This window comes from Elephas maximus, chromosome 3 (genome assembly GCF_024166365.1).
Source record: "Elephas maximus indicus isolate mEleMax1 chromosome 3, mEleMax1 primary haplotype, whole genome shotgun sequence".
Taxonomy (NCBI): Eukaryota; Metazoa; Chordata; class Mammalia; order Proboscidea; family Elephantidae; genus Elephas; species Elephas maximus.
This window is the reverse complement of record NC_064821.1, coordinates 116,307,804-116,319,937: the sequence shown is the minus strand read 5'-3', so window position 1 is coordinate 116,319,937 and position 12,134 is coordinate 116,307,804. Positions and strand designations below refer to the sequence as shown.

The window sequence follows — 12,134 nt, the reverse complement described above, 5'->3', positions numbered from 1 at the left end:
AGTCTCCCTTATACTCAAAATATGTCACTTGGAAAAATACTGTCATTTTACTTATAGTTTTTCACACAAAGGAACAATTATGTTAGTTTAGCTCACTCTTCTCTTCTGGTGAGCAATAAAAGAATGCTATGTGTGTGCGTTTATTTGCTTTTCCCTTTATCATGAGAATATTTCTTTACTCCTTGAAGATTCCTTCATTACTACCTCCAGGGTAACTCAATATTTTGGTTTGCGGTTTCTAAGCATTCCTTCCGGAAACAAAATAACAGTTTGTTCTTTGTATTTGTGTTGTTCTAAACCTTCATTTTCAAAAACATTATAAAGGCAATAGTAGCCTGGTGTGATAAAGGCCTCAGAGGCACAATGTCTCAGAGTTCTTGAGGATATAGAATGCTGCTCCAACATCCCTATGGGTATAAAGAAGTGTATAGGTGAGGAGGGGAAAGCAACTGAAAAGAATGGAAGCAATAACAAGAAAAAGAAAATACTAGAGTTTGCTTAAAAATAAATATGGATTCAGTACACAGTTTAATATTTTGGTTGATTAACCTTAGAGTGATGGTATAATTTGTAGTTTGGTCACAAGATAAGCCATTATAGAAGGTTAATTATTTGGTCATTACTTATTTGCTTCTCTGATTTGTGAAAAACAGAGGGAAAAATGACAGCTCAGCTTTCCAAACGTATTTAAAATGTATATTATTTTAACCCATGATGATGCGTGAACTAAGAAAAATGGAAACTTACTTTATCCTGGGCCTTATGGCACTACATCGTTAGGATTAATCACTCTGTGACACTGAGATGTGGTGGGCTGCAGATAGCACTCAACATTAGCCTCCCAAATTCATGTGTTTCTAGGTAACTGCATGACAACTATATGCTAGCACTGATGGTCAGAAAACCATGACTATTTACAACAATGAGGCATGGAGTATTCCCATGTGATATATAACAAAATATGAAATTCAAGCTTACTAACTAAGGTAAGAAATCCAAGTAAGAAATGCTACGTAAAGCTGGCAGTCTAAACAAACAAACAAAAAAATCCAGTGCCGTCGAGTCGATTCCGGCATAAAGCTGGCAGTCTAAAAAAAAAAAAAATCCAGTGCCGTCGAGTCGATTCTGGCAGTAGATAGGAAAAATTTACTTTTAAAACAGACAAATTAGGTACCATTATCTGTTTTATGGAGCTCTGGTAGCGCTGTGGTTAGGCTTTTGGCTGCTAACCAAAAGGTAGGCAGTTTGAATCCACCAGCTGCTCCTTGGAAACCCTATAGGGCGGTTCTACTCTGTCCTGTAGGGTTGCTATGAGTCAGAATCGACTTGACGGCAACAGGATTCATCTGTTTTACAGAAGATGTGCTACGGCTGCTAACCAAAAGGTCGGCAGTTCGAATCTGGCAGGCACTCCTTGGAAACTCTATGGGACAGTTTTACTCTGTTCTATAGGGTCACTATGAGTCGGACTCAACTAGACAGCGGTGGGTTTTTGGTTTTGGGTTTCTACTTAATTAATGTTTTATTAAGTAATTCGAGGTGTGAGTTGATTCACTAGGTTAGATTTTGGGAATGTAACCATTGTGAAAAGTAAGATGGACCTAATTCTCATTTGTGCCTTCTATTGGTTCTACAGAGACAGCATTTTGGAGCATCATAATGATGAACAACAGCCTCTGTAGCACGTTTGAATTACGGTGCCACCATTTACTATGTGACCTTGAGAATGCAGTTTACTCTTTCTGTGTTTGTTTCCTCACCTATAAAATGGGGTTCGTAATAGAACCTACTTTATAGGGTTGTTATGAGGACTAAATAAGTCAATATTTGTAAAGCACCAAGGCAGTCCCTGGCACATGGTAAATACTAGGTAAATGTTTTTGAATACGAAAATATATTGAAGAAGCAGGTATGAGTTTTTCCAACTCAGCATACATTCTGATGCATTAAACTCTTTATTGAATGCATAATAAATGCATAGCCCTGGAGTAAACCTTCCGCAATCCCCACACGGGGAATCCATCCCTCAGGATTTGTACATACTTCAAATATGGCACAAATCAGGCCGCACTACGTGCAGTGGAATCCAGATCTGCCCTCCTGCTATGTGTGAGCTCCTTAAACACAAGGTCATCGTATATATTATCTTTGTAACCCTACACCTCACATAGTTCCTGATTCATAGAGGTGTATTGGTAACTGGTCTTTGAATAACTCAATAAATGGATGCAAATGCTTTTCTGTTTTGTATCTGTGATGACAGTACAAATGTATCCTCCAATAAGAGAAAAAAGTATTTTTTCCCCTAATCTTTTCTCAGACTTTCTACCTTATGTGTCTCATGCTTGTGCAAAGAGAGCACGGGCTTCTTGCTCTTGCTGCTTTTGGAGTCATTTTAAGAAATTTTTAATGTCAATTCAGAAAAGGAATAAAATTGGCTTTGGAAGCATGCATCCATAGCGTCTATGTTGGCTGAAGATATTATTACATATCCAGCTGCTTTGGATAGTCAGCCTAATGCAAGGGGTTTGGAGTTGACCATCACAACCAGGAATCTTGCGGTAGCCGTGTGTGTGTGTGTGTGTGTGTGTGTGTGTGTGTGTGTGTGTACATGCATGTGGCTTATTTAAGGGCATGTGTTGTGGGCAATGAGCAGCAGTGTTTTATGGGAAACTATTATTTTACTGGATGGAAAAATAAGGAATAGTTACACTCAGTGACTTGACCGATAAACCTATTCCTCAGGAGATATTACTGGATTGTCCTTTACTTCAGGAAAGAACCTGAATCTAGTTTAACTTTCTGTTTTTAATACTTTATGATCTTTTCCATTCTCAAAAATTCAATTGGGTTTTATTGGAAATCACCTGAACTGAAAGGCTTTTACTTTGTGGAAGAATTCTAACAGGATGAACAGAAACCGTTATCTTGTTTAATGTAAGGATAAGGTTGATTTTGCAAAACTAAATCTTGGCGTTTATATAGCATTTTTTTTTAAATACAGCATTATGAACACTTCATCTTTTTAAAAACAGTAAATATGGAAAGAGATGACAAGAGAACAACAACAAAAAAATCTTTCAGATGGTTTTACACATTCACATATACACAAAAGATGTATGAAATACTCAAAAACAAAACAGTGAAAGACGCTTGGAGACTGAACACTCCTAAAAAGTGTCATTTTATTTTAAACTTCAAACACTGAGATTTAAGATTAAGTATTGTTAACTGAGATCAATATTTAGCACAATATTTACCATAAATGTTAAACAACATGGTGTAATAAAACTTACATACCCCAGGTAGCACTTGCAACGCATTGTTATCCATCCACAACTCCCTTAAATTTTGTATTTGATCCAGAACTTCAGGCTGAGAGAAAAGTAGAGAGAAAGTAGAAAAAAAGCCAAATTAACTTCTTTTTATCACAAATATAAGATGGAATTTTTGGTTCTTAAATTTTTATTTGTGAATCTAGTGTTAATCCTCTAAGAGCTCTACCACAAAATTGGTAGTCCCTGAGGTAGCCAACCTAGAAGTTATCTGAAATCAATCAGAACAATAAATAATAAAAATTAAGATCTATTACCCAATACGTTCTCCCTTAAAACATTACAATTATCCTTTGTAGCATTTATTATACTCAAAGTGTTTTTCTTCTTCATATAAGCTTTTGAAGGGCAGAGTAAAGTTTGTTTTGTAAATCATCAGAAGCCCTTGTGGCACAATGGTTAAGAGTTTGGCTGCTAACCAAAAGGTCAGCAGTTCGAATCTACCAGCCCCTCCTTGGAAACCCCATGGGACAATTCTACGCTGTCCTATAGGATTGCTATAGTCGGAGTAGACTTGACAGCAAGGGGTTTGGTTTGGTTTGGTTATACTGATATCTCTATTGCTTACCATGGTATTTGATACATAGTAAGTTCTTTTTTTTTTTTTTAAGTCTTATTATGTGTGTATATTAGCACTGATGACACACACACACACACAGGCATTATAGCACTGTGATGTGGTAACAGACTGAATGAGGCTCATTCACTCCTTATTCCTTCATTTTTCAACAAATAATCATTTGTTGAATAGAAGGGATGACTACTGTGTGAAAGGCACAATGCAGAAGCCACAGTAATATTAGACCCACTTCCCACCTTGAAGCAGCTGATGATCTAGTTGAAGAGACAAATGCTTATAAGTTAACTAAAATACAAGGCAGCATATGGGAGAAAAGAATAACTTAAGTTCTGAGGAGGGAGAGCAAGAATATAAACAAGGTGTACCCCGTACTGCATGACAAAACACTTTCATCACCTGATGGAAACTTCTATGTTCTGCCTCCTGGGCAGCAGAATATTTGGAGAGAAGAGATGTTTCTATTGTTCCCAAGAATCATTTCCTTCCTGTGGTAACCTTTCTCTAATTCCACTCCAGAAGTTATCCTCTTCCCCACTATTAACCCATAGGCTTCCCTTGAAGTTGATACCTTTCTGCTGCTGCAGGGAAGTGACTAAGACCTACAGTAATTAATTCATTGTATTTATCTAGCCACAGGACTTGGTTCAGGGATGGAAACATGACCTGTTCAGAGCCAATAAGAAAACAATGAATCTTTGACTGGAACATCTGGGAAAAAGACCCTGGCACTTCCCTGTTGTTATATACCATTGAGCTGATCCTGACTCATAGCGACCCTATAGGACAAGAGTTGTTTTCTGTGGGATTAGAAACTGGAAGTTCTCACCATTGGGAGCTTTAGTTGTGAAGAAAAGGAGTGAGCCTGTCTGAAGATGGAGCCTTCCCAAAGAAAATGGACTTAAAAGATGGATCCTTGTTACATCATGTTAGCCTGGAACTAAGACACACCTGAAGCCAAATTTTCTGTCTTTTCTAACTGAAGGAATTATTACTGAAACAACAAAATAAAACCATAGTTCAACAAAATTTGGAACATGATTAAGAAATCCAGTGTATTTTATGAAATTTTATGGAAAAGAATGGAATCGTACCACTCTTACTGTAAGAATATTGATAATTTTGGGTCAGTGAGTGGTATATACACATCACTTATATATTAGGAGGGCTCCAGAAACTTCCAGGACCACTTTGGACATAATCTCTGGTATCTTTAGCCTGCTACTGCAATGGAAAGCGGTGCTACCTACTGGGAGAGGTTTCATTTATAACAAGGATCAAAATCTAAAGTTAGAGAAATGGCATTCTGCTGTAGAATCAGAGGCATGTGTGAGTAAGTGTGGGGAATTCTTTTGTGTAGGAAAATATCCTCATTTTCACTTACATCATAGGCAGCAGGCAGCAAACTACTTTGTCTGTATGTTAGGCTAGGCGAGGATGGAAAACACAAAGCAAGTGTAGGAAGCACACCCTGATGTGCAGAGCTTTGAGGTAGAGTGCTGGTTAGCAATAGGCAGGTCAGCTGGAAAACATCAGTCATGCGTTGCAGCTTTTTATAAGCCTAGGCATTACAAAGACTTTACCAAGAAAAGATAAATTCGCACACTGGGTAAGGATGGTGTGGCTTAGGTAAGCACGTAAGTGGGCAAAAAGGAGGGCCTGGAAGCTGAGAAAAATGACACCTGAAGGTCTAAAATGTTTTTGATGAAGTGAAAAGCAAGGTGTTCTGTTGAGCAAGCAAGGGCAAAGCTTTTGTTTACATAGGGCACTTGGGGAGGGTGGTACATACTGGAATATTTTGAGGGGAATCAAAAAAGGAGCTAAGGACAATCAAAAGAGCTCAGTAAAAACCAAACCCATTGCCACAGAGTCAATTCCAACTGACAGCAATCCAACGGGACAGAATAGAACTGCCCCACAGGGTTTCCAAGGAGCAGCTGGTTGATCCAAACAACTGACCGAACTGCTGACCTTTTGTTTAGCAGCTGAATGCTTAAGCCTATATTTGTTTTCAATTTTTGAAAAACTACAAAAGGATCAGAAGAAAGTATATCAAAATATTACTTTTCAAACTCTCAGAAGTGGGATTATGAATGATTTGCATGTTTCTTCTTTTGCATATTTTTATTTTCCAAATTTCCTATAGTTTGTATGCATTACTATAATCAGAAAAAAAATCACAGAACATTATAATGCCTTTTCTTTAAATTCACTGTTTCAAAATCTTTTTGATGTGGTCTAATATAATTAGCTGAAATGAGTAAAGAAATGGTTTTATCCGTATTAACATAAAACATATATTTTGCTGGAGTGTAACAAATTCCAACAACTCATGCATATATACACAATTTCAGCCTGTTTCATTGATTTTACTGTGTTACTTTTTTCCTACTAGTTTGGATAATAGAGTCTAATTATACTTATTTCTACTCCTGCTAAATTTTTTCTTCCAATGATGTTAAGAAAAATATTAACTGAGAGAAACATAGCATCTACCATTTACCTTATTTTGTCAAAATCAAACTAAGGAAATTAGAAGATAACTTTAAATTTTAAGTGTTTTAAGATTGTATGAGACTATCTGGAAGATATTTTAATAACAAAAACTTGTTATTCTCAGAAACTATGCAGTACTGGGAGGCAATAGAATGAAACCTGTTTCAAAATGCAGCTAAATAAATGTGAGGGTGTTTTCACATATCAATAAATATAAAGCAGTTAATGAAAAATTAAAAAAAAAAAAACTGTATTCTTCAACCAAAGTGACATAACAGTTTTTCTAAATTTTGACATCATAGTTCAAGGTACTATTTTTCATTTCTTTTTACTTTTACCACTTTTGTTTAATTATGTTTAGAGGTTGAAATCCACCAAGGAAGCATGGTTTCATTTTAAGAACTGTCTCATTTTTCTTTAAATCTTTAACAACACACTTGGTTTATAACTAACATTTTAGTTCTCACAACTGGGAAATCTTTATTCACGAACTTCATAGTATATGGTTTAAATTTTTTGTGATACATCAAATTGGATGACTAAAACTGTCCAGCTCTTGATGACAAGCTTACTTGCTCATTTTCTCAATTATTTTGTACTGTATGTCATGAGACCCTTTCACTTCTTTAGTTAATTTCTTTGGCGATGAAAAGATAAGCTCCATAGAGTCTGAGCCTATTTCCTGTTTACAGTTGTTATAAGTTTCTCAATTTTATTTCAGACATTAGTCCCTAAAATGTTCATAAAATTTTAAAGTTTTGTTTTTAACTTAAGTACTGCAATTCGTAGGGTCACTACGAGTCAGAATTCACTCGATGGCAATGGCTTTAGTTTTTTTGGGGGGGTAATATTTAAATACTTTTTTATATTTTAGTAACTGCTGAATGAATAGATATCCTTAATGATAATAATAAAATGCACTGCTAAGAAAATGTAATTTATAACTAATTAAAAACTTGAAGCCGTTAATAGCTTATGAATTTTTACTGTGAATATCAGCATAATATATTTCATTTAAGCACTTAAAAGTGTACATTGGTGGCACACAGGATAAATCTATAGATGACATGATTCTGGGAGGGAAAGATAATACATAAATCGACAAAATTAATATACAAAATGATCTCAAAATTTTGGGAGATTTGATAGCTTTAACAGTATGAAATGTAATAGGAAAAAATCGACAGTCCTGTCTTTATGCTCCCTCAAACCAACCATACAAGCATCGAATCAGAAGTAGAATAGGTATAATCAAAATTGAGGGTTTAAGTCAAGAGTAAGCTTAGCATTCATTAATCCATTCATTTATAAGTATATTTATTAAACCAAGAAATATTTATAGGTCACCTACTCTATACAAGAATGGTACCATAATGGGCTCTGGGAATCTAACTCAGACTGCGATAGGACTGTTCCAAGATCTTTTCTGTCAATGTCCTGTTTTATATGGAACCATTAGCTCACATATGGATGACAATATAATCTTCTCCTCCAGGTGCCAAAGTGTAAAGACATCATCAACAAACCAGGGCTTATTCAGAAGATTTGGAAACCACGTTGCAGGGCAAAGGACCTAGTTTCCCTCTCAGTAAGGTAGCCATTGTCCTTGGTTCCTGAGAAATAACCCTTGGAGTAATTGGAGTTCCTTGGTCTGGGACTTCTGGGCCATACTTGAGGATTTGTGCTGGTGAGTGGGGCTGGTCAGACCAGAAAGACTCACCTAGGAGGCTGAAATCAACTAGCCTCAGGAGGCATGATTTAGCCTATCATACGGAACTGCCCAATAAAATTTCTGAGCACAGAGAGTCAAAGGACTTCCTGGTTGACAAGGACATGTGCTCTTGGGAGGATAACATGTCCCTTGGGACATGGAAGCTTTGCATTGGGAACCCTCCCAGACAGCTTTATGTATCTCTTTTTTGTATCCATTTTGGCTATAATAAATCTGTAATTGTAAGTATGGTATACTCTCCTAGAGCTCTGTGAGTCATCTAGCAAAGCATGAAACCCAAAGGGATAAAGGGAGCCAGAAGGTCAGAAAGTAAGGGTGTCACGTGAACTCCCCAGACTTGCAGCTGCCATCTTGTTCACCTCTGTATCCTCACCTCATATTAACTTGTGAGCTCTGATCTCACTCCAGGTGGCTAGGGTCAGAAAGAGGGAGTGCTATGGGGGCAGCTGGGTACCAGGATAGAGAACAGGGAAGATGGGGACTGGATCAATCTCTACATTTTGGAGACTGGATTCATGCTGATCCTTACCATGCACATGCCATAAGAGAAATGGCTAAAATCACTTGAACTATTTAAGTTAGAGAATAGAGGATGTAAGTGGCAAAGACGCTTGTCTTTAGATATCTGAGGATTGTCATAAGGAAAAGAGGTTGGATTTGTTCTATGTCCATCCCAAGTTCAGAACTAGAATCATTGAGGGAGGTTGCAGGGGAATAGACAAAAGTTAAGTATCACACAAGAAATGACTTTTTTCACAGTGAAAACTGGCTAAAATGAAACCATCCAATTTCCTTTGGGAGATACTGACTCTTTTATCAAATAGATACATCATTCCCTTAAAACCCCAAAACCCACAGTTGTCGAGTCAATTCTGACTCATAGCGACCCTATAGGACAGAGTAGAACCGCCCCATAGAGTTTCCAAGGAGCGCCTGGCAGATTCGAACTGCTGACCTTTTGGTTAGCAGCCGTAGCACTTAACCACTACGCCACCAGGGTTTCCACCATTCCCTATGAAGATAAAAATAATGAGAGTAAAACCATAACAACAACAAAAGCTAACTTCTATTGATCCCTTATCACAGTACAGGCACTTTGAAAAGTGCTTTTACATAGGTTATTCTCACTGAATCTTCACAACTATCCGATAAAGTAAGTACCATTATTGGACAGACAGTAAGCATGGTGGTTAAGAGCATGGTTTCAGGAGTCAGACTAAGTTCAAATTTGTCATTTACCTGCTGTGAAATATTGGGTTATTTGACCTCTATCTGCTTCAGGTTTCTCACCTATGATAGGTGGGTGGCAATGGTATCATCCGTATGGGGTAATGATGAGGAGTAACAGTGTTACAGTGCCTGGAACATAGTGCTCAATGAGTGTTAGGTATCCCCATTTTTTAGAGAAGATTTAGGTATAAAGAAGCAAATTAAATTGTCCAAGGTTGTATGGCTAATATATGGCAAAGGCAAGAAGCTGATTTTGAGGTTTTGTAAGATATGATGAATAAGGTTCAAAAGAAGAGGAGTATTCCTGGATTATTAGTGGTTCACAGCTATCATGATGTTTCTTGGGTAGGGAGGGCCTTAGAATGAAGGTGCCAAAGGAGGAGAGCAGATGCTAAAGACAGACATTACAACTTTTATTTATTTATTCAACAATTTTATTCAATTAGTATTTATGTCCCAGATACTGGAGAAACCGTAGTGAGCAAAAGCCCCGAAGGAGACTAAGTTCTGGTGTTTCATGTTTCCTAGGCTTGGTCCTACAAAATGCTAACAATGAGACAAGGGAAGCAATTCTGGTTTTATGATTTCCACTTTAATATATGACTCTTCATCTAGATTGCAAACTTTAGTGGCCTTGTCTGAATCTAAATTTAAGAATGAAACTAGTATAACACATACACTCTCATCTCATAATTCAAACTGTTTTTCTTGCCCTCTTTCTCAAAAAAAACAACTGCAGCCACTTTCTTTCTCCATGCTCTGCACTCCCTTCACTGGATACTTTCATCATTTTCATCTTGCTTGAAACAAAGTCTTCCTATTACCCAAAGAATACAAAGTCATACACTTTTACCATATAATTTTAAGTGACTCTCATCTGACCTTTGATAATTCTGAAGATTCATCTTTCACTGTACCCTTATTCATACTCTAACCTCCAGGAAAACTGAACTTTTAAATGCAGTTTAAAGAGGCATCATAAGATTGAGGTAGAGCAATGGTTCAGTGCTCAGCTGCTAACTGAAAAGGCAGAGGTTTGAAGTCACCCAGTGACTCTGCAGGAGAAAGATCTAGTGATTTGTTTGCGTAAAGATTAAAAAAAAAATCAGCCTAGAAAACCCTGGGGGCAGTTCTGCTCTGCTGCATGGGATTGCTATGAGTTGAAATTGACTCAACTGCACCTAACAACAACAACAACAAAGGCATCAGGCTTTCTCTGCCAATACGGCCTTTGCAAATGTTATTTTCTAAACCTGGTCACCTGATATCTGATGGGGTTAGGTACACTTCCTTCTGTGCTCATATCCCTACTGTAGTACTTTTCATATTATATTGTGAGCTCCTTAAAGCAGAAACTTAATCTTGTTTACCTCTGTATCACCACCTCCTGCCATGGTAACTCGTGCTAGTGCTGCAAACATTCTACCTGAATTGAACAAAACAAATAATCCGTGTTCATTATCTATCTTTTCTTCTACTCCATATTAGTCGCCTACTCCCAAGGTGACACTTGGACTTTGTCGTCACAAGTATCTTTATAACCTCTGAAATCTCAATTGCAAACATGCCCCTGACTGACCATCTCCTCCTACACTTCTTGTTCACAGATTCCAGTGCCCTAGAATGCCCCTGCAGTAGTTATTCATAAGACATCTCACTGACATGCTAAATTTGCTTTTTCTCTAATCACATATCTTTCCTTCCTTCCTAAACTGAGATTCATTATAAAGTCTATCATTATAAACATTCTTGCAATCATCATTTAGCAAACCCACCCTCTCTCCTTTTGTTATATTCCTTAGCTGAACTTAACCTTGGTTGAATACAGCTTTCTGTCTTTTCTGCTACTACATCAAACTTGGTTGAAGAAAAATCACAATTTGGTTGACTGGTTGCACTCACTTTAAATTCATGGAAAATACTTGAAATGGGGACTGACTCCTGCCTGACAACCTTGCTACTTTTCCCCAAGAAGTTGCTGCAACTCTCTGAGACTATTTCATAGTACTTACTATGGTGGCATAGTGGTTAAGTGCAACGGCTGCTAACCAAAAGGTCAGCAGTTCAAATCCACTAGGTGCTGCTTGGAAACTCTATGGGGGAGTTCTATCCTGTCCTATAGGGTCAGTATGATTTGCAATTGACCGGATGGCAGAGGGTTTTTTTTTTTTTTTTAACCCAGCTCGTAACTTACTTATTGTTCATTCAAAAAAAAAAAAACAAAGAAACAATCAGAGGTAGATTTATTCCAAACCTAACCAGAACCAGCCAGTTGCCATCAAGTTGATTCTGACGCATGACAACCGCATGTGTGTCAGAATAGAACTGTGTTCCATATGGTTTTAATGGTTGTGACTTTTCGGAAGTAGATTGTCAGGCCTTTCTTCTGAGGTGCCTCTAAGTGGGTTCAAACTGACAATCTTTCAGTTAGTAGCTGAGCATTAAACCTTTGTGTCACCCAGGGATTCTACTACGCAGCTGATGAAGCTTATACTTCAGGCGCCTCCCTTCCAAGGGTCCAACCCAAGGCTCTGGGAGTGGCTCTAGCAATGTGTTCACATGGTCATATGTTAGAAAAACTTGTAAAAAGAACCTATTTTAAACACAATTGATGAAGACTGCTGTCTCTTGCTATTTAGACATTTCCTCCACCATACTTCTTCAGGTATAATGTAGCACATTTGGGTTCTAGCCAAGTTGATGTTGAATTGGGGATACATTTAGTTTGGATTTAGTGTAATATATTTATGTCACTTCTGTGGTT

At 37.4% G+C, this 12,134-nt stretch overlaps 1 protein-coding gene across 1 annotated transcript in view; it reads right to left on the bottom strand.

Moving 5' to 3' along the window:
• Window positions 1–12,134, bottom strand: part of LRRC7 (leucine rich repeat containing 7) — a 617,060-nt gene that overhangs the window by 151,577 nt on the left and 453,349 nt on the right. The window contains exon 9 of the mRNA XM_049879569.1: window positions 3,301–3,375. Within this exon, the coding sequence (XP_049735526.1) occupies window positions 3,301–3,375 (75 nt within the window). The remainder of the gene's footprint in view (window positions 1–3,300; window positions 3,376–12,134) is intronic.